The 27519-nt window shown below is 41.0% G+C and overlaps 1 protein-coding gene across 1 annotated transcript in view; it reads left to right on the plus strand.

Moving 5' to 3' along the window:
- The first annotated feature begins 2806 nt into the window (after positions 1–2806).
- ngfrb (nerve growth factor receptor b) overlaps positions 2807–27519 on the plus strand; it is an 80487-nt gene continuing 55774 nt past the window's right edge. The window contains exons 1-4 of the mRNA XM_014158637.2: positions 2807–3193; positions 3297–3384; positions 12964–13105; positions 25231–25593. Coding sequence (XP_014014112.1) covers positions 3349–3384; positions 12964–13105; positions 25231–25593 — 541 coding nt within the window. The 5' untranslated portion in view covers positions 2807–3193; positions 3297–3348. The remainder of the gene's footprint in view (positions 3194–3296; positions 3385–12963; positions 13106–25230; positions 25594–27519) is intronic.

Raw genomic sequence — 27519 nt, forward strand, 5'->3', positions numbered from 1 at the left:
TTTTGACATAGTTGCGTCCGTCTGCTGTTTGCTCCTGCCTAAATAAAGTGTGCGCCTGTTCACAACTCTCTGCTCTCCTGCACCTGACTTCGCTACCAGTATGCACACCCGTGACACACATCTGGAACAACTGTCCACTGCAGCCATGTGCTTCAGTGTCACAATAGTTTTCCATGGTAACTAAATTAACATTCTCTTGAAAAAACTTTATTAATGAGGAATTTGTCCTCAGTGGTGGAAATGACACCACTCCCAAAGGACAGGTATATTGTGTGTAAAAAACAATATACAGGGCATACTCACAATACATTTTGATATAGATTTTATTTAATTGACTCTTTCTGTAGTACATAACATTATATAATGTGTAATTATTCATGTTTTCTCATAGAAAAACAGTAGAAGCTTAAAAGTCTGGGTCAGGGACAAGGACAAGGGCAAAATAGTGAAATTGAGGTATAAAATGCATCTGAAACGTAGCTAAAATACTTGCTACTAAATTATCCTTATAACTTCTGTGTGCGATTTTAAAATCGGTTCAAGTACATACATCTTGTGTAATAAAAGCAATTATTGGTACCATGATTGTCTTTGCATTTCTATTTTATTTACACAAAGATTGACCACGAAGATTTACATTTTCCCCTTCACTATAATGGGGTATCTTGTTTTCTGCAAACAATGCCTGCAATGCCACGGTCGGCCTTGAACTTGTTGGCTTCAATCAGAGGGGGCAGTCATTCTCCCCTGAGTTATACGCATCATCAACACATGAGCATTAGTGATGTACTGTACTGACAATCGTCAATAAGTGTATAATTATTTTCATCAATAAAGCATCAGTAATTTGGCACTAATAGGCACCCATCACTAGCCTATAGACTTCATAGCTGCACCGACTCCCTTGCCAAGCTTTGTGGTCCACCATCTAAAATAATTTTGGATGTATTCAAATTTCAATTGAAAGATTTGGTGAAGGCTGCATGTAGCCTATTATTCCTAGGGTCTTTGCACCCTGCTAAAAAGATAAATGAATGGGAAACACTATCTTTCCAGCTAAACTCCAAATCAATCATTGGATGTGTCTGAAATGGCACCCTATTCCGAATGCTGTGCACTACTTTTGACCAAAGCCACATGCGAACTGGTCAAAAGTTGTGCACTACATAGAGAATAGGGTGTTGTTTCGGATGCACACATTCTCCTTTACCTTATTAATCAGTGGGTTATGGAGGATATCCAACATACTGCTGGACATAGGATGTTGATGATACGCTGCCTGAAAGGCTTCAGGATCGATACTGAGACTGTTTGGGCATCCATTGGCCCATGGAAGAAACCTGAACCTCTTTCTTCAGCATCAAAATACTTTCTTGTCCTTCAAGGGTTTTCTGTGAAGCTGCATAGTTTCATCTATATTCTTCACTCAGCTCCAACCTCAATGAGCCTCTTTAATCAACAACATCGCATGCAGATAATTTTTGTAGGCTATAAAAGTATTATAACTTATGATTCTTGACTTCTCAGACAAAATGTCCTTATTTTTAAAGATTGAGTAGGCCTAGCCTATTTTTGTATAATGACCATCGGCTAATTTGTGGTTAATTCGCAGTAGCACGTAGGTATTACACAAACCACACTGACAAATGTTCTGAGCTGGAATGATGTTGAATGAAACAATTGTTGGTAAATATACAGATGTGTAATAGAATGTCTGTCATACAATAAGTTGTACTCATCCTTAAAAATGTCGTACTGGAGAGAAGAGGACCAAAACGCAGCAGGTATGTGCAGGCTCATCTTGACTTTTATTCACTATCAAAATGAATGCCAAAATAACAAACTATGAGAATGAACGAACAACCAACAAACAGTCTGGCAAAGCATAGGCTCAACACAGAACAATTCCCCACAACCCCAAAGACAAACACACACACCTATATAGGACTTCCAATCAAAGGCAACTATACACACCTGCCTTCAATTGGAAGTCCCAATCATCAACCCAACATTTAACAAACACAAACCTGCCACGTCCTGACCAAAACTAAAACACTAGCTCCATCTGCTGGTCAGGACGTGACAATGTCTTACGTTGTACCTGACACATCTGGTTTCTGTGCGCAAAGGCATGGCTATGGTAAGGTCACGTGATAAAAGAATGCACAAAATACATTATTGATGCTCTGACCAGCACATGAGCTGAAAGACTTCTTACCTGTGCTGTATGCACCTGTCTTCTTGTAGGTAGGCATATGATGATATTGGTAATGCCTTACTCATGAAGAACTTATGTATTTAATACCCGAAAATAGTTTCAAAATAATTTCAATAATTGACCTGTGCAACAAGGCACGTGAGTATATAACCTATGTTGCCCTCTAGTGGAAGGCTTTATCAGACATTAAATTACAGTAGGCTATATGGAGACGATATCTGTCAACAACAACAACAAAAAAGACTAGACCACCTTTATTAGGTCTCCTTTCATTAGACAAGACACAAGTTGAAATTACATAAATGCCTGTTATAACAACAATAACAAATTTACACCCTGTCAAAGGGGTGAATAAAGGCGATAAATAATGTCACAATTGGTATGCCTACACTACAGTAATCTATAACCGTACTACGTCAATTCCCCTATGATAAAGTTCTCTCTGCACTGAATGACCTAAACTTTCATTTGTTACGCAATTGGCAATAGTGATTTGGCATAGACTATTTGGGAAAATTGAGTCACAAGCCTGTAATTATTTACTTATGGGCGGTAATCTAATCAGACAATAAAAGTGTAAATGGTCTGCATGTGCAGAGAGATGCCACCGGGTCCTGGAAGGGAAAAGACGGTGAAAAGTCCCAGGTTTGTTGTTTTGTGAAAGAAAAAAAAACAGAACATGAATGTTGGAGTGGTGGGCGTGCCCTTAGCCCATAAGAGAAGCACAGCTGTCATATGAGAAGCTGCACTTGAGCAAGAATATACTTCCTATCAGTTGTACATCTCTCTGTTCCGCGCTGTGGGCTGTTCTCTCGCAAGTGCGCCCCGGACTGTCCCGCAACATAGGCTACTGCATGAGTACATCTCTGCAGGTTTCTTGCTGAGGATAATTATTATACAGTGACTCCAATACATGGACTGACTCATTTATTTTGAAGACTTCGGAAACACAAGAGAATTGGAGCCGGACGAGACGTATGAGGATAAAATACAGACGTATATTTTTATGCATGGGCATTATGTATATTTTATCCACCAAATAAATTATGTTCTTATTTTTTTGTGCTTTTCTCGTCAGTCCGTTGACCTATTGGAAAAATACATAAATATCGAAGTGACGGGGATTCAGAATGTGTACTCTGTTCTTAACAGTTCTACTCGGAGCGGTGAGTGTCAATATACTTCTAAAACATTCATCTTATGTTTTTTGCATGGTCCATTTTTTATTAAGTTGTTTGAACTACCTCGTGCATATTCACGCCGCTATATGTGCGACAACACTGACACTTGCGCATCCAGGTAGGACGGTGTAGCCTAGGCTAGAGTGCCAGGCTACGAGTCGTGATTTCCACAGGCTTCTTTGGTGAAGTAATTTCATCATGTAGTACATGTTAAAGTTTCTGTTCATTCATAGACTCATGTAGTGCATGTTAAAGTGCATCTTCATTCATTGACTCTTTCCTTCAATACTCTTGAAATAACCTCATTCACTCTGTCAAACCCACCCCATCGTCCCATTGTTAGCCGATTGGAGACAACCCTCTTCGCTGTTCCACCACGCACGTAAAGTAACCATTTAACATGATATCAACGTAATTATGAAGTGTATTCGGATCAGGGTCTATCAATTGACCATATGGAGCAGGGACTATCAATTGACCATACGTAAAATGTATGCACGCATGACTTTCGCATTGGATAAAAGCGTCTGCTAAATGGCATATATTATAGCCTATACAGAGTTTCATCCTGCATATTTATTTTCCCGTTCCATTTATGCACAAAGTATAGCTGCGAACCGTGGAAACGACATCCTTCTCGATTACATTGTAGACAGCATGACAATAACAATGTCGCAGTAGATCATATGGAAGAGGTCAGCATAAGGCTACCAAGAACATCAGACCTATAGCCCTATAATACACTCCAGCCTGGTCTTATAGACTAGACATAACATAGTAAATGTACATCCAGGACACTCAAATAAGTACGTTAGGTTACATTTGGTATGGTTACATACGACAGATGGTTACCTAATGGCGGGGTGGACAGATGGGCATATAACGCAAAACGTCTAGCAACCCGAAGGTTGCGAGTTTGAATCTCTTCACGGACAACTTTAGCATTTTAGCTAATTAGCAACTTTTCAACTACTTACTACTTTTTAGCGACATTGCAACAAAACTCAGCAATAAAAGAAATGTCCTCTCACTGTCAACTGCGTTTATTTTCAGCAAAATTAACATGTGTAAATATATGTATGAACATAACAAGATTCAACAACTGAGACATGAACTGAACAAGTTCCACAGACATGTGACTAACTAATTGAATAATGTGTCCCTGAACAAAGGGGGGGGGGGGGTCAAAATCAAAAGTAACAGTCAGTATCTGGTGTGGCCACCAGCTGCATTAAGTACTGCAGTGCATCTCCTCATGGACTGCACCAGATTTGCCAATTCTTGCTGTGAGATGTTACCCCACTCTTCCACCAAGGCACCTGCAAGTTCCCAGACATTTCTGGGGGGGAATGGCCCTAGCCCTCACCCTCCGATCCAACAGGTCCCAGACGTGCTCAATGGGATTGAGATCCGGGCTCTTCGCTGGTCATGGCAAAACACTGACATTCCTGTCTTGCAGGAAATCACGTACAGAACGAGCAGTATGGCTGGTGGCATTGTCATGCTGGAGTGTCATGTCAGGATGAGCCTGCAGAAAAGGTACCACATGAGGGAGGAGTATGTCTTCCCTGTAATGCACAGCATTGATATTGCCTGCAATGACAACAAGCTCAGTCCGATGAAGCTGTGACACACCGCCCCAGGCCATGACGGACCCTCCACCTCGAAATCGATCCCGCTCCAGAGTACAGGCCTCAGTGTAACGCTCATTCCTTTCGACGATAAACGCGAATCCGACCATCACCCCTGGTGAGACAAAACCGCGACTCGTCAGTGAAGAGCACTTTTTGCCAGTCCTGTCTGGGCCAGCGACGGTGGGTTTGTGCCCGTGGACGACGTTGTTGCCGGTGATGTCTGGTGAGGACCTGCCTTACAACAGGCCTACAAGCCCACGGTCCAGCCTCTCTCAGCCTATTGCGGACGGTCTGAGCACTGATGAAGGGATTGTGCGTTCCTGGTGTAACTTGGGCAGTTGTTGTTGCCATCCTGTGCCTATCCCGCAGGTGTGATTTTCGGATGTACCGATCCTGTGCAGGTGTTGTTATACGTGGTCTCCCACTGCGAGGACGATCAGCTGTCCGTCCTGTCTCCCTGTAGTGCTGTCTTAGGCGTCTCACAGTACGGACATTGCAATTTTTTGCCCTGGCCACATCTGCAGTCCTCATGCCTCCTTGCAGCGTGCCTAAGGCACGTGCAAGCAGATGAGCAGGGACCCTGGGCATCTGTCTTTTGGTGTTTTTCAGAGTCAGTAGAAAGGCCTCTTTAGTGTCTTAAGTTTTCATAACAGTGACCATAATTGCCAACCGTCTGTAGGCTGTTAGTGTCTTAACAACCGTTCCACAGGTGCATGTTCATTAATTGTTTATGGTTCATTGAACAAGCATGGGAAACAATGTTTAAACCCTTTACAGTAAAGATCTGTAAAGTTATTTGTATTTTTACGAATTATCTTTGAAAGACAGGGTCCTGAAAAAGGTATGTTTCTTTTTTTGCTGAGTTTACTTAGCATGTTAGCTAACCCTTCCCCTATTCTTAACCCTAACCTTAACTTTTTTAGCTAACCCTTCCCCTAACCTTAACCCTTTAAGCCTAACCTTAACCCTTTAACTAACTCCTAAACTTAAACCTAACCCCAAGCCTAGCTAATGTTAGCCAGCTAGCTAATGTTAGCCACCTAGCCAATTTTTTGGCACCTAGCCAATCTAGCTAGAATTTGTAACATATCATACGTTTAGCAAATTCATAACATATTTTACAGTTGAAAAGTCATAACATATTGTAAGTTTTTCAAATTCGTAACAAATTACAATTAGTATTAAATGTAACATATCATACGAAATGGGTGATGGACATCCAGAAATTGATACATACCATACGAAATGTAACGTATCATACTGAATGGAGTGTCTAGGATAATACTAAATGCTCTGACACCAGGTTTTACTCTCTACTCTTGCGGCTACAGTTATTTGGTGAATGAATGTTATTTGACCAAACCAAACCTGGAACAGGCACTCCATCACTAATTTCTGTCCAGTGTCAACTGGTACACACAGTTTGTGCATTGTGTGTGCGTGCAGGCCAGTGCATGTGTATCCTCCACCAACCTGGACTCAGGGGTAAACATAACATAGTAATATGTAAAGCTGTCTCCCTTCATTTAGTATGATACGTTATGTTTCGTATTGTTTGTATTCATTTTTGGATGTCCATCATCCAATTCGTATGATATGTAATGACTTACACTGAACAAAAATATAAAAGCAACATGTTAAGTGTTGGTCTCATGTTTCATGAGCTGAAATAAAAAATCTCAGACATTTTCCATACACACAAAAAGCATATTTCTATCAAATTTTGTGTACACATTTGTTTACATTCCTGTTAGTGAGCTTTTCTCCTTTGCCAAGATATTCCATCCACCTGACAGGTATGGCATATCAAGAAGCTGATTAAAGCATGATCATTACACAGGTGCAATCTAGAAAAAAGAAACGCACACCTTTAAAGGCGAGGTGCTGGCTAGCGGAGTAGAACACTAGAAAATAAAGGAAAGCCGCACACTCTAAGAGCTCAGATGCAAAAATTTAATAACCAACGTTTCGACAGCGAAGCTGTCTTCATCAGGGTATCATCAAACACTGCGAGATGAGTCATTTATATAGTGTCAAGAGACACACAGGTGTTTGTAATCATGGCCAAGTATGGCCTAATATCATTGGTTAACTCAAATATTTAAAAAAATGGCATACAAAGAACATACAAAAAGACAAACAAATGGATAGCATACGATCATAGCATTTGTAGTCTAAAATGTATCTAACAAACAATTACAATGGCAAAATCACAATTATCACAAGAATGGCTTCAGATCAAAGTCTATGTTGAGACCGAAGGGAGCAAGGGTCTTTAAATTAAAGATCCAGGCAGCCTCTCGTTTTAACAATAAATTATCAAGGTCACCCCCTCTCCTCGGGAGGGTGACATGTTCGATACCAATATAACGCAGAGACGAAATCGGATGGTTTGCTTCCAAAAAGTGGGCCGCAACTGGGTAAGTTAAGTTTTTGCACCTAATGGTGCTACGATGCTCTGAGATACGTACTTTTAATTCACGCTTTGTTTTACCCACATCATTTTTACCACAAGGACAAGTTATAAGATAAATAACTGCCTTAGTGGAACACGTAATAACACTTTTAATTGGGATAGATTTCCCTGTTTGGGGGTGTTTGAAGGATCTACATTTATAAGTGCCATTGCATTGAGCACAGCCATTACACTTGTAATTTCCATCCAGTATGGGCGCAAATAGACGTTGTTCAGGAATATCTTGGGGTGGTAAATCAGAGTGTACCAATTGGTCTCTGAGATTTCTTCCCCGCGAGTATATTGCCATTGAGAAAATTCAAAACAAAACGAGACATGACCTTTTTCAAGGTCAGTCTCGCAAAAAGACGCATTCTTGCGTTCTCACTACCCGCTATTAAAAGTGCTCTGAACAAATTAAAGGAATCGTTCACAAACATTGGCACATTCTGAAATATGATGATAGTCTCGTTAATGTGTTTTCTGATCTTCCCCTGGTCGTATTCTCGCGGGGAAGAAATCTCAGAGACCAATTGGTACACTCTGATTTACCACCCCAAGATATTCCTGAACAACGTCTATTTGCGCCCCTACTGGATGGAAATTACAAGTGTAATGGCTGTGCTTAATGCAATGGCACTTATAAATGTAGATCCTTCAAACACCCCCAAACAGGGAAATCTATCCCAATTAAAGGTGCTATTACGTGTTCCACTAAGGCAGTTATTTATCTTATAACTTGTCCTTGTGGTAAAAATGATGTGGGTAAAACAAAGCGTGAATTAAAAGTACGTATCTCAGAGCATCGTAGCACCATTAGGTGCAAAAACTTAACTTACCCAGTTGCGGCCCACTTTTTGGAAGCAAACCATCCGATTTCGTCTCTGCGTTATATTGGTATCGAACATGTCACCCTCCCGAGGAGAGGGGGTGACCTTGATAATTTATTGTTAAAACGAGAGGCTGCCTGGATCTTTAATTTAAAGACCCTTGCTCCCTTCGGTCTCAACATAGACTTTGATCTGAAGCCATTCTTGTGATAATTGTGATTTTGCCATTGTAATTGTTTGTTAGATACATTTTAGACTACAAATGCTATGATCGTATGCTATCCATTTGTTTGTCTTTTTGTATGTTCTTTGTATGCCATTTTTTAAAATATTTGAGTTAACCAATGATATTAGGCCATACTTGGCCATGATTACAAACACCTGTGTGTCTCTTGACACTATATAAATGACTCATCTCGCAGTGTTTGATGATACCCTGATGAAGACAGCTTCGCTGTCGAAACGTTGGTTATTACATTTTTGCATCTGAGCTCTTAGAGTGTGCAGCTTTCCTTTATTTTCTAGCATTACACAGGTGCACCTTGTGCTGGGGACAATAAAAGGCCACTTTAAAATGTGCAGTTTTCTGTCTGTAATATAGCCCTTTTGTGGGGAAAAGCAAATTCTGATTGGCTGGGCCTGGCTCCCAATAAGGTGAGCCTGGCTGCCAAGTGGGTGGGCCTATGCCCTCCCAGGCCCACCCATAGCTGCACCCCTGCCCAGTCATGTGAAAGCCATAGATTAGGGCCTAATTTATTTATTTCAATTGACTGATTTCCTTATATGAACTGTAACTCAGTAAAATGTTTGAAATTGTTGCATGTTGTGTTTAGAATTTTGTTCAGTATACAATTCATATGATATGTTCCGAATTGCAATTCGTACAATATGTTATGAATTTGCAATATGTATTATATGTTACAAATAATTAAAATTTGTTGTGGCTAACGTTAGCTAGCTGGCTAACGTGAACTAGGTTAGGGGTTAAGGTTGGGGTTAGGAGTTAGGGGTTAAGGTTAGGGTTAGGGGAAGGGTTAGCTAACATGCTAAGTAGTTGCAAAGTAGCTTAAATGTAGTAAGTAGTTGCAAAGTTGCTAATTAGCTAAAATGCTAAAGTTGTCCGTGATGAGATTCAAACACACAACCTTTGGATTGTTTGCGTTATACGACCGCCCGACCAACCACCCTCCTTTAGTTTTTGCCTTAATAACCATACCTAATTAACGTCATACTCATTTGAGTGTCCTGGATGTTACGTTTAGTCTATGAGACCAGGCTGCCTCCACTGCTGCCTCAGCATGCAATATTGATATGAGTTTATGTCCCCTTCACTCTTCTTTCCATCTCTCTTTTGTTCCCTTTCTCATTTAGAGAGGATGATTCAGCATCGGTTATCCCAAATGACGCCCTATTCCTTACATAGTGCATTACTTTTGATCAGAACCCCATAAGTCTCTGGCCAAATGTAGTGCACCATATAGGGAATAGGGTGCCATTTGGGACACAGCCCATACATTTGTCATATTACCGACACTGACATGCCCAAACCGCTCCCAAAACAGAGAAATTATTTACCTGACAGTTAAAAGCACTTGTCTTTGTTGTCGTTATTTGATAAAGGCTCAGAGAGTAGCTACCTTTAAATTAAAGCCAGCTTTACCGGAATGGCTACTGTTGTCATAGTAGTAGATGTAGTCAATGTCTAATGGCTTAACAGGTGTTGACAGGCTGAGGTTGGAAGGTTAAGTGCATCCAAGTGGAAATGTACTCACATAGTAGCTTGGTGGAAGGTTCAAGTTTTGTTCCCTAAAAAATAATTTGGTGTGTGTGTGTTTGTGTGTGGTTGGCAGGCTTGTGTGGGCATCAGTGTACGAGTGTGTACATACTGTATGTGTGTGTTCGTTTGTGCGCGTGTTTGTGTGAGAGAGAGAGGGATAGAGAACAGCCTCGAGTTCCACACTTTCCCGTTCCACGCCTTGTGATCAACCTGTGCTTTTGACTCTCCAGGGATAACTGACTTGATAAAAAAACACAGCAATAAACGATAAACTAAGGGGACTATATGCCAAGTCAAGCAATGACTCACTTGTGTCAAGAACCAGGTATCCTTTGGCATTTGCTAATTGCTAATAGCTAATTATCCACCAATCCAACTGAGCGCACAATTACTTTGTGTGACTTTCTGTACTTTTTGGCCATTGAAACATGTTGTGCTACACCCATTCCTGAGACTATAAGAAATCTTGAATCAGAAGAAGCAAGGGCTGCTTCCCAAATTACACCCTATACCCTATAGTGGTTAAAAGTAGCACGTGCCATTTGAGACACAGCCAAGTAGATTGAGCAGGTTAACATTTTTCATCTTGAATCTTGTTCTGGAGGCAGTTTTGCAGAGTGGTCACTAGCTGGCACAGCCACAAAATCTGATTTTAAACCTAACCCAAACCCAAACCCTAACCCTAACCTTAACCACACTGCTAACAATAATGCCTTACCCTAACCTTAAATTAAGACCATAAAGCACATTTTTGTTTTCATAAATGTTTACAATATAGCCAATTTTGACTTTGCAGCTGGCCTATCTAAGGGGAAATTGCTCAGTGACAATAAACGTGAACTGTGAACATTTTTGGCAAGTTCAATTGTGGTTTTTATACATACCGGTAATATGGCTACCTTCAACTACAGTTTTAACAAGTAAACTAAAACATTTGCATTACAAAACTGGCTCAAATAGCATATCACGCAAAAATAAAACCAGTTATCAATGTAAGTAATATATTTTTCAATACCTCACTATAGAACGTTGAGCAAAACTCAAGAAACTGTCAGTTGTTCCAAAGTAATCTGTCCATCAACTCAAGTGTTACCACATCACAGTGGACTTGAGCTTCTAGGGTTAAAATGGGACTAGCAGAGACTTAGAGGTGGATGGGGCACGTAACGGAATGTTCAAGGGAGTGAAGGAGAGGGGTAGGAGGAGAGGAGGAGGAGAAAGGCAGAGGGGAAGAGGGTGAAACGGACAACCTTTTTCCTGAAGGGAGAATGCATTGGGTATGTAAATTGGTGTGGACACACACACACACACACACACACACGCGCGCGCACACACACACACACACACACACACACACACACACACACACACACACACACACACACACACACACACACACACACACACACACACACACACACACACACACACACACACACACGCACACACACACAATGTCACTGACAAGAGAGCTGCTCTAAAAAGACAGCAAATATCCCCTCGGTGGTGTGTGTGTGTGTGTGTCCACACCAATTTACAGACAGCACACAAACTGGTTCAAATAGCATATCATGAAAAAAATGAAACCAGTTATCAATGTAAGTAACTCAAAAAGCCTGAGGGGACATTTGCTGTCTTTTTAGAGCAGCTCTCTTGTCAGTGACATTCCACACCTGAGTACGTTGGATTTCCGTCGACATCATCACTCTGCGTACCATGCATACCCCTGTATAGTTTAGGGTGAAGTTGCCCCTATACACTGATCCTGCGTCAGTTTTACATTGTCCCACTAATGTTGAAAGTTCATGTTGAGGGAGGAGAAAGGGAAACTTCACTCTGGAGGACCCAGAATCCTCTCTACTCCTGTTTTAACATTGCATAAAGTTGCTCAAACATGAGTTTGTTCATTCTATTTTAGCAATAATAATATTACAATATTATGATTACATTTTAAATAGCCTATAATATTTTCCATACTGGATCCCCCTTCTGACACCAGTATACAGCATTCATAGAATCAGATCAAACAAATGGAGACAGTTCTCTCCCTCCAATTGTGGTCTGTGGTTTGTAACCGATTTCTTTGGGGGAAAAGCTAATTCCTCTCTCAAATGGAGCCTTGGCTTGGAAAGGTATGCACCATCCAACATAGGAACCATGCAAAGAAGAAAAATGCTATTGCTACATGCTACCTTGCTTTGAAACTAAGTGCACGGACAGTAAAGCAAGCTAAAAAGATGACTTCAAAAAGTTAGCATTTTGGCTAATTCCTTGTATCGAAAGAGGAAGTAAGGAACCATAACATGCTACCTTCATAAGGGCTGAAGACAGAGCTCTCTTCACAGCGCTCATCAGCATCACTGTCAAAAACGCATTTGCTTCTCTTTTTGAAGATTTACTTTGGAGATTAAGGGTCATATGGAGTGTGTAGCATTTAAGGGACCAATTTTAGGAACATTGGGTTTAGTTTAAGAAGTGTAAGAAGTGCCCAGAGTATTCAACCTAACTAACTAACTAACACACACACAAACAACCCCCCCACACAGACACACACACACACACACACACACACACACACACACACACACACACACACACACACACACACACACACACACACACACACACACACACACACATATAAACCACCAGTGCATTCCCTTGCCTTTGTGTGTGTTCTATAAGTGTTATAAGTGCACATTCATGGCTCTAGAGTCTACAGTGAGCTCTCATGTGTTCTCCCTATCATTTGTGTGTGTGTGTGTGTGTGTGCGTGTGTTTGGCCTTTCCATGTGTCTGTTGTTGTTGTTGTTCGTGCCCAGTTGTTCGATCAAACATCCTCATCTGTGTCTCTCTGTTGATTGACAGGTCGGAGCTCTAGCCAATAAGGAGGCCTGTAGCTCAGGTAAGTTCACCACCACTGGGGAGTGCTGCAAGCAGTGCCAGCCAGGGGAGGGAGTCATCAAGCCATGTGGAGCAACACAGACTGTCTGTGCCCCATGTCTCGACAGTGAGTACACACACACACACACACACACACGCCTTGATAGTGATTTACAGATTACACCCCCTTTAGCCATAAATGTCTGGACATTCATTACATTGTGATGTGGTCACCTAAGGGTTATGACCTGCTCATAGCAATTCCCCACTGTACTTATTGTCCATAGTACAGTACAGTTCAGTTCAGTACACACAGTACTGCTGTATCGGACGTGAAGTAAGTCTTGGCCGGTATTCACAAAGCGAAGAGAAGAAGTTAAGTAGTGCTGATCTAGGATCGGTTTTGCCTTTTAGATCATAATGAATACAATTATATGGACAGGGAGGGCCTGATCCTATATCAGCACTCTTCTGAGACGTTTTATGAATATGGGCCCAGATGAACAGTGACTTCTGTTATCATGATTTCACAACTTCCCAACAGTAATTATGCTGTACACTAGACCGAGTAAACACTTCTCTAGTCAAGACATACGTTTGAGTGAATACATACTGTACTTATGAGTGCCAAAGCAAGTGCCCTGTCCACACGCCTTTGTTTGCCCATGCTACAGACGGCTATGTTGGTCCGCTAATACAGGAGTAGTAAACTCCCGGTGCACTCCTCTTATGCACTACTTTTTTATTCATAAATATTTATTATTATTATTATTATTTAAAACATTTTCAGGGGGTGCTGCAACACCCTCTGCACCCCTACTTCCCACAGCTATGACAGAAGAGTATGTACTATATTTTTTTTACTTGGATGCTGGATGCTAATTTCCTCAAAACAAAAACTATAACAAATGTGTCCCCCCTAACAAATAAGACCCCCTTTTCGGTCTTATGTTCCAACATTTTTAATTGTGTTTTTGACGTTGGATAAAAGTACAGACTCAGAGCTTCAAAATGGTATATCGTACACTGCAATAAAAAAGCAATGCTGCTTTGAAAGTTGATCAACTTGTAACCCGACTTTTGAGAAATGGCTCTTGAAAAGTTGTGGTTCGGTTTCTACACCTCTTTGTTCATACTCATTCAGCATCGTTCACACCCTCTTAAGCATAGCCCCACCCATCTCTTTAAGGCTTGAGGCCATGTGCTAAACAAAGTGAGTAAGGAAGTGTAGTAAACAACCAAAGATTTCAAGGCTGAAAGTAGTGAAAGTAGTAGCCTTCCATAAGAAAAACTCAAGGTAAAAATACACTTTATCTAGTTATTGGCCTATATCCTAATCTGACTTTGGTGCAGGTCATGTTGTTCTTCACAGTACTGTCTCTGGTAAACACACACTATATCAAATCAAAGTATATTTGTCACATGCACAGGATACAGAAGGTGTAAACAGTACAGTGAAATAGTTACTTGCATAGTAGCAAAATCAAAAATGGAAAGTGTCAATATAAAAGTGTTAGGTTCTGAACAAACAGAGTAAAAACTTAAACGGACATCTAGGAAAAGCTCAAACCTAGTTTATTCAACTCACTGGGTGCTTGAGCTGCAAACACAACATACAAGTCGCTCAAGCACATATTTATAGCTTACAACTAAGCAGAGTCATTTCCTTGCATGTCTAAGATAACTAATCCTTCTCTGGTGTTAGGCAGAGACACAGTAGGTTCCTCTTACTGGTATTATCATGGCCCTGCCTAAGTCCAGGACCCTCATGGGCATGGAAATGTGTGTGTGAGATAGGACTATAATCAGATGGTCTTCGGGGTGAGCCCCTATGGCCCACCTTCCTGCAGTGTCTTCTATCTTCAACTGCTGATCTTATCTAGACTTCAGTTCCACATCTCTCTTGGTCCTAGTTCCTTAGAAACTGGCCTTCCTAATCAGGAACTGTACCTAGACTGTTGCCCTTTGCCCCCCTCCTTAGGATCATTAATATATATATAAAAAACATGTTTCTACAGAATATGAACCTTCTGCACTTCCTCTCAGTAACTTTCAATACCCAGAGTTCCTACACACCATTTATTGACCCCAAACATATACAGTTGAAGTCGGAGGTTTACATACACCTTAGTCAAATACATTTAACCTCAGTTTTTCACAATTCCTGTCATTTAATCCTTGTAAAAATTCCCTGTCTTAGGTCAGTTAGGATCACCACTTTATTTTAAGAATGTGAAATGTCAGAATAATAGTAGAGAGAATGATTTATTTCAGCTTTTATTTATTTCATCACATTCCTAGTGGGCCAGACGCTTACATACACTCAATTAGTTTTTGGTAGCATTGCCTATAAATTGTTTAATTTGGGTTAAACGTTTCGGGTAGCCTTCCACAAGCTTCCCACAATAAGTTGGGTGAATTTTGGCCCATTGCTCCTGACTGAGCTGGTGTAACTGAGTCAGGTTTGTGATGGCCACTCCAATACCTTGACTTTGCTGTCCTTAAGCCATTTTGCCACACCTTTGGGGTCATTGTCCATTTGGAAGACCCATTTGCGACCAAGCTTTAACTTCCTGACTGATGTATTGAGATGTTGCTTCATTATATCCACATAATTTCCTACCTAATGATGCCATCTATTTTGTGAAGTGCAACAGTCCCTCCTACTGCAAAACACCCCCACAACATGATGCTGCCACCCCCATGCCTCACGGTTTGGATGGTGTTCTTCAGCTTGCAAGCCTCCCCCTTTTTCCTCCAAACATAACAATGGTCATTATGGCCAAACAGTTCTATTTTTGCATCATCAGACCAGAGGACATTTCTCCAAAAAGCACGATCTTTGTCCCCATGTGCAGTTGCAAACCGTAGTCTGGCTTTTTTATGGCGGTTATGGAGCAGTGGCTTCTTCCTTGCTGAGCGGCCTGTCAGATTATGTCGATATAGGACATCTTTTTACTGTGGATATAGATACTTTTGTACCTGTTTCCTCCAAAGGTCCTTTGCTGTTGTTCTGGGATTGATTTGCACTTTTCATCTCTAGGAGACAGAACGCGTCTCCTTCCTGAGCTGTATGACGGCTGCGTGGTCCCATGGTGTTTATACTTGCATACTATTATTTGTACAGATGAACGTGGTACCTTCAGTCATTTGGAAATTGCTGGATGAACCAGACTTGTGGAGGTCTACATTTTTTTTTCTGAGGTCTTGGCATGATGTCAAGCAAAGAGGCACTGAGTTTGTAGGTAGTCCTTGAAATACATCCACAGGTACACCTCCAATTAACTCAAATGATGTCAATTAGCCTATCAGAAGCTTCTAAAGCCATGACATCATTTTCTGGAATTTTCCAAGCTGTTTAAAGGCACAGTCAAGTTAGTGTATGTAAACTTCTGACCCCCTGGAATTGTGATACAGTGAATTATAAGTGAAATAATCTGTCTGTAAACAATTGTTGGAATAATTTTTTTGTCATGCACAAAGTAGATGTCCTAACCGACTTGCCAAAACTATAGTTTGTTAACAAGAAATTTGTGGAGTGTTTGAAAAATGAGTTTTAATGACTCCAACCTAAGTGTATGTAATCTTCCGACTTCAACTGTACATTCCTTATACATGTAAAGTTATCAATAAGTTTTAGTATGTTAACATGAATAGGTATATTTCAAGCTATAATCCAACAGTGTCAATAAAAAAAACAAGAACAAAAAGTGTCAATGCCAGTAGAGAGAGAACAAAATCATATACAGTATGTAAAATAACAATGTCAATAACAATAGCGGTGGTGTGTGTGAGAGTCATGTGAACGCACATAGAGGCAGTGCAGATAGTCCGAATAACTGGAAACTCACCCCCAGTGATGAACTGAGCCGTCTACACCTCGCATGAACCAGGGAATCTATATATTCGGAAAGTCTGTTTCTGTCCTGCCGCAGGGCATATGATGTCCATGGCCTCTTCATCGCAAAACTCTCAGATCTTCTAAAAAATATACGTTTGGTGGTGCTTGTACAGGCAGACCATCTCTGTTAGGAAGGACGTCAGCCTTGTCCAGCAGCTGAAATCTGGTCCCGACTGAGTCCGAACGCTCATTGGCAACAACAACACCAAGCTCCAGGGCTTTGAGGCTGTAAAACATGAAAATAGACCAAAAATAGACAAGACATTATAACCTTGCATAACATAATACCTCTTCCGTTTAGATGATAAGATGTGTTGTTTATGCTTAACAAGTTGATGGGCCATGTAATCATCTGGCACAGTGGAACCCGGGTCTGCCATTCGGGAGGCCAACACTCCGCTTCTTACCCATCACTGTCATCAGAAGACTCTACAATGTCTGGTTATATTCAAATATTTTTACCTAAGGCAGGACATTCCTCATCATTTAATTCATTTTCAGAGTCAGAGAGAGTCAGCATGGCATGATCGTCCTCCAGAAAGTAGTCCATCACAACTTTTTCCCACTGATCTTTGTTGATAGCGCCTGCTAAATTCAGGGCAGCAATGCTGTTGATAGCAGTAGCAACACTTTTGCAGTTCTGCATGGCTATATCTTTCAAAAAAGCCACGGTAGCAAGGATTGTCTACACATACTGAGCAGCTCATGTTATAGACAGAAGCCTGCAACATGGCAGACCAATCAGAACTCATCTCTCGACATGTCCAGTCCATCCATTATCTCAACCTATCATGGCTAGTGAAGGTCTCTATCTTTTTCCGTGGCTAAACCAAGTAGGCCCGTAATTTAACAATTGTTTTTGTATTTACAGATGACATGCAAGTTTGTTATTAAGACACATGAATGTTCATGGGCGTATACCACAACAGTCCAGCAATCCAAAGGTTGCGTGTTCGAGTCGCATCAGGAACAACTGTAGGATTTTAGCCAACCCTTCCTCTAACCCTTCTCCTAACCTTAACCTAATTCTCCTAACCTTTTACATGAATTATCCTAACCTTTGTCATTTTAGTTCTAACCTTTAACATAAATTATCCTAACCTTTGTCGTTAGTTCTCCTAACCACAAATGTAAATTCTCCCCATATTTGTCCTTTGTTGTTTCGACCCAACCAGCAACCTGCTCTCAGAGCAATACATATAATACTATATGTCCTCCAAAATGTATGATAAATTACTTCATCCAATTCGTATGCTATTGTATGAACAAGTAAGATGTATGATACTATAAGTCTTCTAATTCATATGATAATATACGATCGCTATTCAATTCATAACATAATGTAATGTAATAAATCATACTAAATGGAGGGTGTCAATTTAAATACCAAATCCTACGAATTGCCCTGAGACAGGTTGGCATGATAGGAAAATAATAGGCCAATAAAGGAGTATTATAAAAGAAAAAGCAGTTTGATACTGTTACTTGGTAGCCTGGTCCCAGATCTGTTTGTGCTATCATGCAACCTACTGGTCACTCATTGTCTTGCCAAACATTTTAGCAGAACTGGGACCAGACTAGTTTCTTGGATCAGAAGCTCCAAAATGAGAATGTTCTACATCTACTAAAACGACGGACCCGTCTCCCATGTAGGATGAGTCCATATTTAACTTCTTCCCCTGACTTATTGCGTGTCAGACTTGTTCGAGGTCAGGAGGTCCTAGTTGAGTTGGGGCTGCGTTTCAAATGCCCTGGTTATGGGCCAGTTCCTGTCGGGTTCCCAGAGTCCTCTCTGGCCGCATTTGTGTGTGAATCCCATGGCTGGTCTGGGTCACCCTGTCAAGTCACCACTACTCTTGTCAGTGTGTGTGAGTGTGCGTGTCTCTGTCAATATCTCTGTCTGTATCTCTGTCTGTGTGTGAGCCAGAGAGATATACTGTAGAATCCACAGGGCAGACAGACACACAGACAGGGTCATAAGAGTGTTTTTAGGTTTTAAGGATGAGGAGGACAGGATTGGTCTGCACTTTGTAATTTATTCATGGGTAGTTTCTGGGAAATTATGTACATCTATTTCTGTAAGACCATAATACAACTCATGACATGAGTTAGGCTACTTTAAGTGGTCATGTTGTTTCTCATAGAAGTAACATCAGGGCTGCGTCCCAAATGGCACCCTACGGGCCCTGGTCAAAAGTAGTTCTCTGTATAGGGAATAGGGTGCCATTTGGGATTCAGACCAGGAGTGAGTGATTCTCTGGTTCTACTTTTCAAATTCCTTTTTTGGTAATATAAACACATTATATAGACTTTAAAGGATTTCAGGGCTTTCCACACATTTGTTTTTGATTCCAAGAACAAGGTATTTTGTTAAGGACAATATCTTAATTTTGGGGGGTTTGTTGCTTTCTGGTCTGGTTGAATACGAAGTACAACATTTATTTTGTTTAAGTGTGTTGTGCCTGTCTTGTCTGGACTTGAAAGGCGTTGAGTCGCAAAGACACAAAATCATCAGGGACTACACAAGTTTAGTGACTCATACAGAAAACGTAAAAAGAAGATAAATAATGTGATGCCTGTCAGATGAATGATTAAATCACGTGACTGATTGAAGCTTATCGCATTAGTACATTTTGCTTCAGTCTAAAACTCAATTCAAACCACGTTTGTTTATATTCACATAATATTGAACTTGAATCGGACATCAAATCAAATTTTATTTGTCACATGCACCGAATACAACAGGTTTTAGACTTTACCGTGAAATGCTTACTTACGAGCCTTTTCCAAACAATGCAGAGTTAAAAAGAAAGAAAAATGTGTTAAACATTTAAAAGGTAATAGTAACACAAATAATAACAAGACAAGGAGTAGCGGTACCGGTAGACATACAGTATAACATAAAGTAATGTATGTATAGATACATATGAGTAGTAAACTACTATTTCATATGGCCATAACTTTAAGCAAGGGGAATGGAGCACATTGTTCTATCTAAGCCCTAAGACACCTTATCCAACTTAATCAACTTAATTATCAAGTTGAATAACATATATTGCTGGGCTTAAACCAAAATGTGCACCACTTTAGGTCCTCAGGACCAGGATTGGGAAATACTACTGATTGTGGGCTTTGAGGCAGCACTTCATTCATCACTTTAAAGCCATTTGTTCCTCCACTTGTCAATCACATCAAACTCAAAGCATTCCATTTCCTGGAACACATTTTTTTGCCCCGTCTCTAGGGAGGAACTCGCCCCAAAGGCACGTACTGATCTAGGATCTGTTTTCCTGACCCCCAAGCTTAACCTTCACCATAATCAGCCCAGAGAAAGCAAACTGGCCCCAGAACAGGTGTGCTTTCCTTTAAAAAAACTAACCTGACTTCACCATTCCTCTGGTCCAGAGATGCTGAACAGCTAACTTGAGTAACAGCCTCCAGCTGTTAATCAAACTGACAGGCCCAATATACCACACCCTGTAAGTTGTTTTCCTCCCTTCGCTTGACCCCTGCCTTGCTCTTGCCCTCTTTGTATTTCTTACCACCATAACCTTAACCTTTAAACAGTAGTTCAACTCCTATGCAGGAGAGCTAATATACGCTAATGTGATTAGCATGAGGTTGTAAGTAACAAGAACATTTCCCAGGACATAGACATATCTGATATGGGCATAAAGCTTAAATTCTTGTTAATCTAACTCCAATTTACAGTAGCTATTACAGTGCCATGCTATTGTTTGAGGAGAGTGCACAGTTATGAACTTGAACATGTATTAATAAGCCATTTAGGCACATTTGGGCAGACTTGATGCAACATTTTGAACAGAAATACAATGGTTCATTGGATCAGCATAAAACGTTGCACATACACTGCTGCCATCTAGTGGCCAAAATCTAAATTGTGCCTAAAATGGAATAATACATTGTGGCTTTTGTCTTGCATTTCAAAGATGATGAAAAACAAATCATGTTTTTTTCTTTGTATTATCTTTTACCAGATCTAATGTGTTATATTCCCCTACATTAATTTCACATTTCCACAAACTTCAAAGTGTTTCCTTTCAAATGGTATCAAACATGTGCATATCCTTGCTTCAGGATTTGGGTATGTCATTTTAGGCGACAATTGAAAAAAAAGGGTACGATCCTTAAGAGGTTTAAAAGGCCTGTCTCATCCATGTTAATGATCGCATATACGCATGACAATGTTGTGCTCTTTAGGTCATAGACTGTAAAAAAATATGGACGAAGCTATCCATGACGTCACCCCATTGTTTCCTATGAGAATGCTCAGTGGCGCATTTGATAATCAGGAAGTGTCATTTCAGCGTGTCGCCATCTTGCTACATGGATGAGTTTTTGGAAACATTGCATGCGCAGTTTGAGCTACTCTAGGAAGTGATGTTGCAGGCTAGCTCAGGGCTGCCCCCTCTCATGGAGTATCTCAAGTTGAAGGCCGACCGAGTTACTGCAGGCTGCCATTAGCAACTAAATTATCCTTATAATTTCGTCTGTGTGTGATTTTAAAGTAATCTGTTCTAGGACATACATCTGGTGAACTATAAGTAATTATTGGTACCATAATTGGGTTAAAACATTTTTTTTATATCAACAAATATTGACAACGAATATCGCCATTTCCCCATTCACTATAATGGGGGATCCTGTTTTCTGGAAACAATGCCTGCAGTACCGTGATCGGCTTTCAACTTGAACTCCTCAATGCGAGGGGGGCAGTCGTTCTCCCCTGCTTTAGGCCACCAAACTGCTGTGTCAGTTTACAGTGCAAGAGAGACTCAGTGGTTACTTGAGAAGAAAAACTTAACAACAGCCACACACCATTTTGTCTTGGAACGTGGAACTGATCAGGGCTGATCAGGGCCAACTGAAACATGAGTTCTTGGGAGTGGATAGATAGACAACACAAGATAAAACAAAGCTAACCCAGCTGTGTGAGAACTTCAAGAAGAGACATCTTGCCAAGCGAAAAACATGTCATACTCACACAGGCACACACGCATACGTACACACACGCGCACACACGCGCACACACACACACACACACACACACACACACACACACACACACACACACACACACACACACACACACACACACACACACACACACACACACACACCGGCTGTATGAGAAAAATACACATCTCATCCAGTGAAAAACACTCCATCCTAACACACATGCTCATCTATTGCCGGCTGGCCAAAGTCGGAGTCCTTTTATGGGAGTTCAAAACAAAAGAATGCATTGAATGCTAGCTCCAGGCTAATGTACTGCTTTTATATTATAATGCTGAGCCAGGCAAAGACAGCCTGTACTCCCTCCACTCCACCTCAGCTGCAGGCTAGCTTTATTAATGTATTGACTACTTGAATTATTGATGTGTGGCATTATGATAATGCATTTGAGAGCACTGATGGGGCAGGGGGGGGTGGCAGAGGGGCTGAGTGGACACATATCTGACACACAGGCAGGCACACATATACACATACACTTGCATGCACCAACACAATCCAAATAGATGCCACATTTGGCCTCCATCCCCATATACCCAGGCATTATCTTAACAGTCCATTAGGTACAGTGCCGTGCAGAAGCATTCTGACCCCTTGGATTTCTTCTTTTATTGTGTTGAAAAGTGGGATTCAAATTGATTGAATTATCATGTTTTGTCAACAATATACACAATACTCTGAAATGTCAACGTGGATTTTTTTAAAAAGATTGATAAAACATTCTATAAACTAAAATATAGTAGAAGTATTCAGCCCATTTGTTTAGGCAAGCCTAAATTAGTTCAGGAGTAAAATTTGGCTTAACAAATCACATAAAAAGTTACATGGACTATGTTTAATTGACTAATTTTCACTCTGTCCCCAAATTCAGCTACAAAGACTAGGGAGCTTTTCGAGAGCATCGTAAAAAAAGGGGAGTGATTAGTAGATGGGTAACAATAGCAAATCAGACATTAAATATCTCTTTAAGCATGGTTTAGTTAATAATTGAATAATTTAGTTAATAATTATGCTTCGCATTCTGTATTAAACCACCCAGACACCTCGAAGACACAGTTGTCCTTCTGAATTGAGATGCAGCACAGGAAGGAAACTGCTCAGGGATGTTACCATTAGGTCATTGGTGATTTTAAAACAGCTACAGAGTTCAATGGCTGTGATGGGAGAAACTGAGGATAGGTCAACAACATTGTAGTTACTCCACAATAATGACTTCAATTACAGAGTAAAAAGAAGAACACAAATATACAAAACATGGCAAAGGAATACACTTTTTGGTCTATGTTTGGGGCAAATCCAACACAACACATCACTGAGTAACTGCCTCCTTATTTTCAAGCATGGTGGTGGCTGCATCATGGCGTGGGTATTTTCAAGGATACAAATAAATGGGATAGGGATAAGCTAAGGCAAAATCCTAGAGCAAAACCTGTTTCAGACTGCTTTACACCAGACACTGGGAGAGGAATTCACCTTTCAGCAGGACAATAATCTACAACACAAGGACATATCTACACTGGAGTTGCTTACCAATAAGATGGTGAATGTTCTTAAGTGGCCAAGTTACAATTTTTACTTAAATTTGCTTGAAATACTATGGCAAGACTTGAAAATGGATGTCTAGCCATGATCACCAACATCTTAACAGAGCTTGAAGAATTTAGAAAATAATAATAGGCAAATATTACACAATCCAGGTGTGCAAAGCTCTTAGAGATTTACCCAAGAATACTTACAGCTGTAATTGCTGCCAAAGGTGTTTCTAACATGTATAGACTCGGGGAGCCGAATACTTATGCAACACCTATATATATATATATGATTTTTTTTATTTATTATTATTTAAAAAAAAACATTTATTATAAAAGTACACATTTCTTCCACTTTGACATTAAAGTATTTTGGGTACATTATGACAAGAACATGAAAATGAAATCAATTTTAATCCCACTTTGTAACACAATAAAATGTGAAGAAATCCAAAGGGTCTGAATACTTTTGCAAGGCACTATCTATTGAACCATAAAGCAATGGTCTATGGATGATGGTCACTAGCACTGTAACTTGCAGAGCAATAAAGAGACAGAGTGGCATTTCTGCAACACTTCCTTGGATACTGTAGTTGGCAGACACTTCATTACCTTAATGGTTTATCAGGATAGGTTCTCTTTCTCCAAAAATGTTGTATTTTTATGTTTATGCAAAATAGCAAGGTTAGTATGTCCAGTGTCGCCTCCCTCTCTTTAACTTTGGGCTTCTGCAGTATACAGTATGTCCTGGTTGGTGTGCCAATGATGCAGAAAGAAAACACTTGATATGCCATGGGACATTGAGCATACAGACCACAGCATAACTCTCCTTGCACTACACTACACCCCCTCACACAACTGTACTGTACATCCTCATTAATCTTCAACATGCTCAATACTTGCCATTTAGTCGAACACAGACAGACACACACTCTCAAGAACAAGAACATCACAACGGCTCTTACAAATAGGTCTGTTGCATAATTTAGTGTGTTTCTGAGTTTTCTATCCAGTCCAACTACAACTAAACACGCAATATTGATGGATACCTTTGAAATAACAGATTCATTAAACTTTCTGAATAGACCTCACAAATGTCAAAAAATAAAACAGTCTTAAAAGAACCCTCCAGCTTGTGCTTGATATCACAGGTGAAAATGTTTTTTTTTTTAATTCTTTAAAATGTTCAGACATTTTTGTTCACTTCCCCTAAGTGGCTTACATCGCCTTTGCTAACACTAATCCCCATTCATGCAGCTGAATATCTACCCACTGGACTAACATAGGAGGAATTGCCTCAAGGGGCATAGCACCTGGGAATTGAACTTTTAACCTTTGGGGTCACCAGTAAGATGGATTTCTAAGAACATGCATAATAGTCACCTCTGTCAGACTACCAGACATCTCAGGATGGATTAATGTTCAAAGAAGGTCTTGGGGTTGAAATTGTTTTTCTTATTGATTGTATTCACATGACAAAATGAGAGGGCGGTATTAGGACGTAACATATCAAATGGATGACGTAGTACACAATTGTGCAATTTTCAGGGACCGGTTTTGGCTCATGAGCACTACTTTCAAAACTACTGGCTGAAATTACTATACAAAACCTCTGGAGCATCACTAGCTTTCCCAACATTCCCAGGTTTTCCAGAAATCCCAGTTGGAAGATTCCCGGAATAAGCAAAAAAACTGGAATCCACCGACAAGGATTTCTGGAAAAGCTGGGAAATTTGCCAGAATACTGCAACCCTATATAATTATATTATTTTCTCAATTTTCTCCAAGGTGAGACGTTTGCGGAGAACTTAAGCCACACCGAGACGTGCCAGCCGTGCACCCGCTGCATGGGCCTTCTCCGCATGCAGACGCCCTGCACCGACACCAACGATGCCATCTGTGTTTGTGACTACGGCTACTACCTCAACGAGCTGTCCAGCCAGTGTCAGAGCTGCACCAAGTGCCCTGAGGGCCAGGGCATGCTGTACAGCTGTGAACACGACCGCGACACCGTGTGCGAGGAGTGCACCAGAGATACGTACTCCGACCAGGAGAGTTCGCGGGAGCCCTGCCTGCCCTGCACCATCTGCGACGAGGACGACGAGCTGGAGGTCGAGGCCTGCAACTCCTTCAGTGACACCGTTTGCCAAGGTAAGGGAGACAGAGCTAATGTTACAGAGAGACTAAAAGTCAATGTTAATATAGCTTGCGGAACTCTGGAAGCAAATAGAGCTAGTGTAAAAAAAAACAAGGTTATTTAGGATCCGTAAACCTCAAACACAGGCAGGAGGCAGACAGTCAGAGTTACAGTTCTTTAATATGTATTTTCTCTTTTCGTTTAGAAGGGTGCTACAATAAATGAAAACATTTTAATTTCTTCTTAGTAGCCCGCTGTGGCTCCGTTCGGCAGCCGCGGTTGTCTCGGTCGTTGCATCTTGGTTCCGCTGGAGAGAGGGGAGAGCTGAAATCAGTAACATAATCGCAATGAAAACATAGCAGTACTTCAGTCACACGAGAGCTGCGGTTGACGTCGTTAGATCGTTTGGCTCTTTCCATGTAGGGTCTCATTCGCTTCAGTAGCAGCTCCCCTCTCCCCAGGTAGTGTTGATGGTTTGAGTGAGCCCTGTCATCTGCTGTGTAGCTGGTTTGCTGCAGTGTCGAATCCCCAGCGCTGACTGAAGAGCTACCTTGATGCAGGTGGCAGCTTGTTAATGCAATGCTCATCATGTGTGTTGGGCCCCTGGAACCATTTCGGGCAACTACTTGACTCGCTCATTCCCTCATTCACTTAAGCCTTTTTGTTGTGTTTGTCTGGTTATCAATTTAAGCAAAATATGTAATATATGAATAAATAGTTTAGGCCTATTTTAAATAGTGATAACTGTAAAACAAACCATACATGTGGACTAAATAAATAAAGCACGAATCAGGAAAAGGGAGAAAACGAAACACACAAAGCCATGGCACACGTATGACTAGCTCGCACATCTAGTAGCTTGCGATGTCAAGGTAGGAGAGACGGAGAGCTAACACTACTGTACGTCAGCTGCCTAATGTTACCGGGATGCATTGTAATATGGGGAGATCGGGAAGCAATTAGAGTTAGCTCACACACCGAGTGAGAGACCAAAACAGAGGCCACACTCACGCAGGCACGCACGCACACACGCACGCACGCACAGGCACGCACGCACGCGCACATGTGCGCACACACACGCACAGACTGTACATCGGTTCACATCCAGCACATACTTTTCTTGACATTCAGAGATGAGTTGGAGCCATTGCATTGTGTTGTCAATCAATGATATATATTGTATAAAGAACCAACCCCCACCACAGTGCTAACCCTGCACTATATCAGCCCTATATGACTCTATCAGATAATATCTCTATCTCCCTCACCACAATATGGACATTGTTGGGCTAGAGATGTAACTACCACTCCATACTCGTCTCAATGTCCACATAGACTCATCCCATACAAAGACCACAAAGACCACCCTCTGTGTCTCCTGGGGCCACTTGAAAGGTCATGATCACTATTGGCTCTGAATTACTTTTTATATCATTTCGCCCCGTGGCCATCGCAGTCCTCCAAACCTGGAATTCCCCATGATCAGCATCACCGCAGATTTCAATGTCTTCATGCTTCCTCCCTGGATTAAATCGATGCTTTATGTGAGCTTATTATAAAGGGAGTCTATTGAACAGTCATGGAAAGGCCTTTATTTCGGTAGCGTACTGCAGACGGAAGGAGACCAGGACTAAAGGGAGTCTTTTGTGCTCTCCCATGATCCCTTTTGGTGCGACAGGCTCTTGGATGGCCCAAGAGGCATGCTGGGCTATTTGAGGGACCTACAGAAGATGAGTGAACCCTTTACACTCGTGGGAATTGGCCTGTATGGATAGTGCTAGATTAAAATGTGTCTTACAGGAGAAATACGAAAAGCATATGCATAAGCATGGTAGCAATTGAAAGGAGATTATGGGAAAATTATTAGACTAAAGGTGAGGACACAACAGTTCACCTGACACAAGACTGAACCCAAACAATAGACGTTTCATTATATGTGC

The sequence above is a fragment of the Salmo salar genome, chromosome ssa19 (assembly GCF_905237065.1).
Source record: "Salmo salar chromosome ssa19, Ssal_v3.1, whole genome shotgun sequence".
Lineage (NCBI taxonomy): Eukaryota > Metazoa > Chordata > Actinopteri > Salmoniformes > Salmonidae > Salmo > Salmo salar.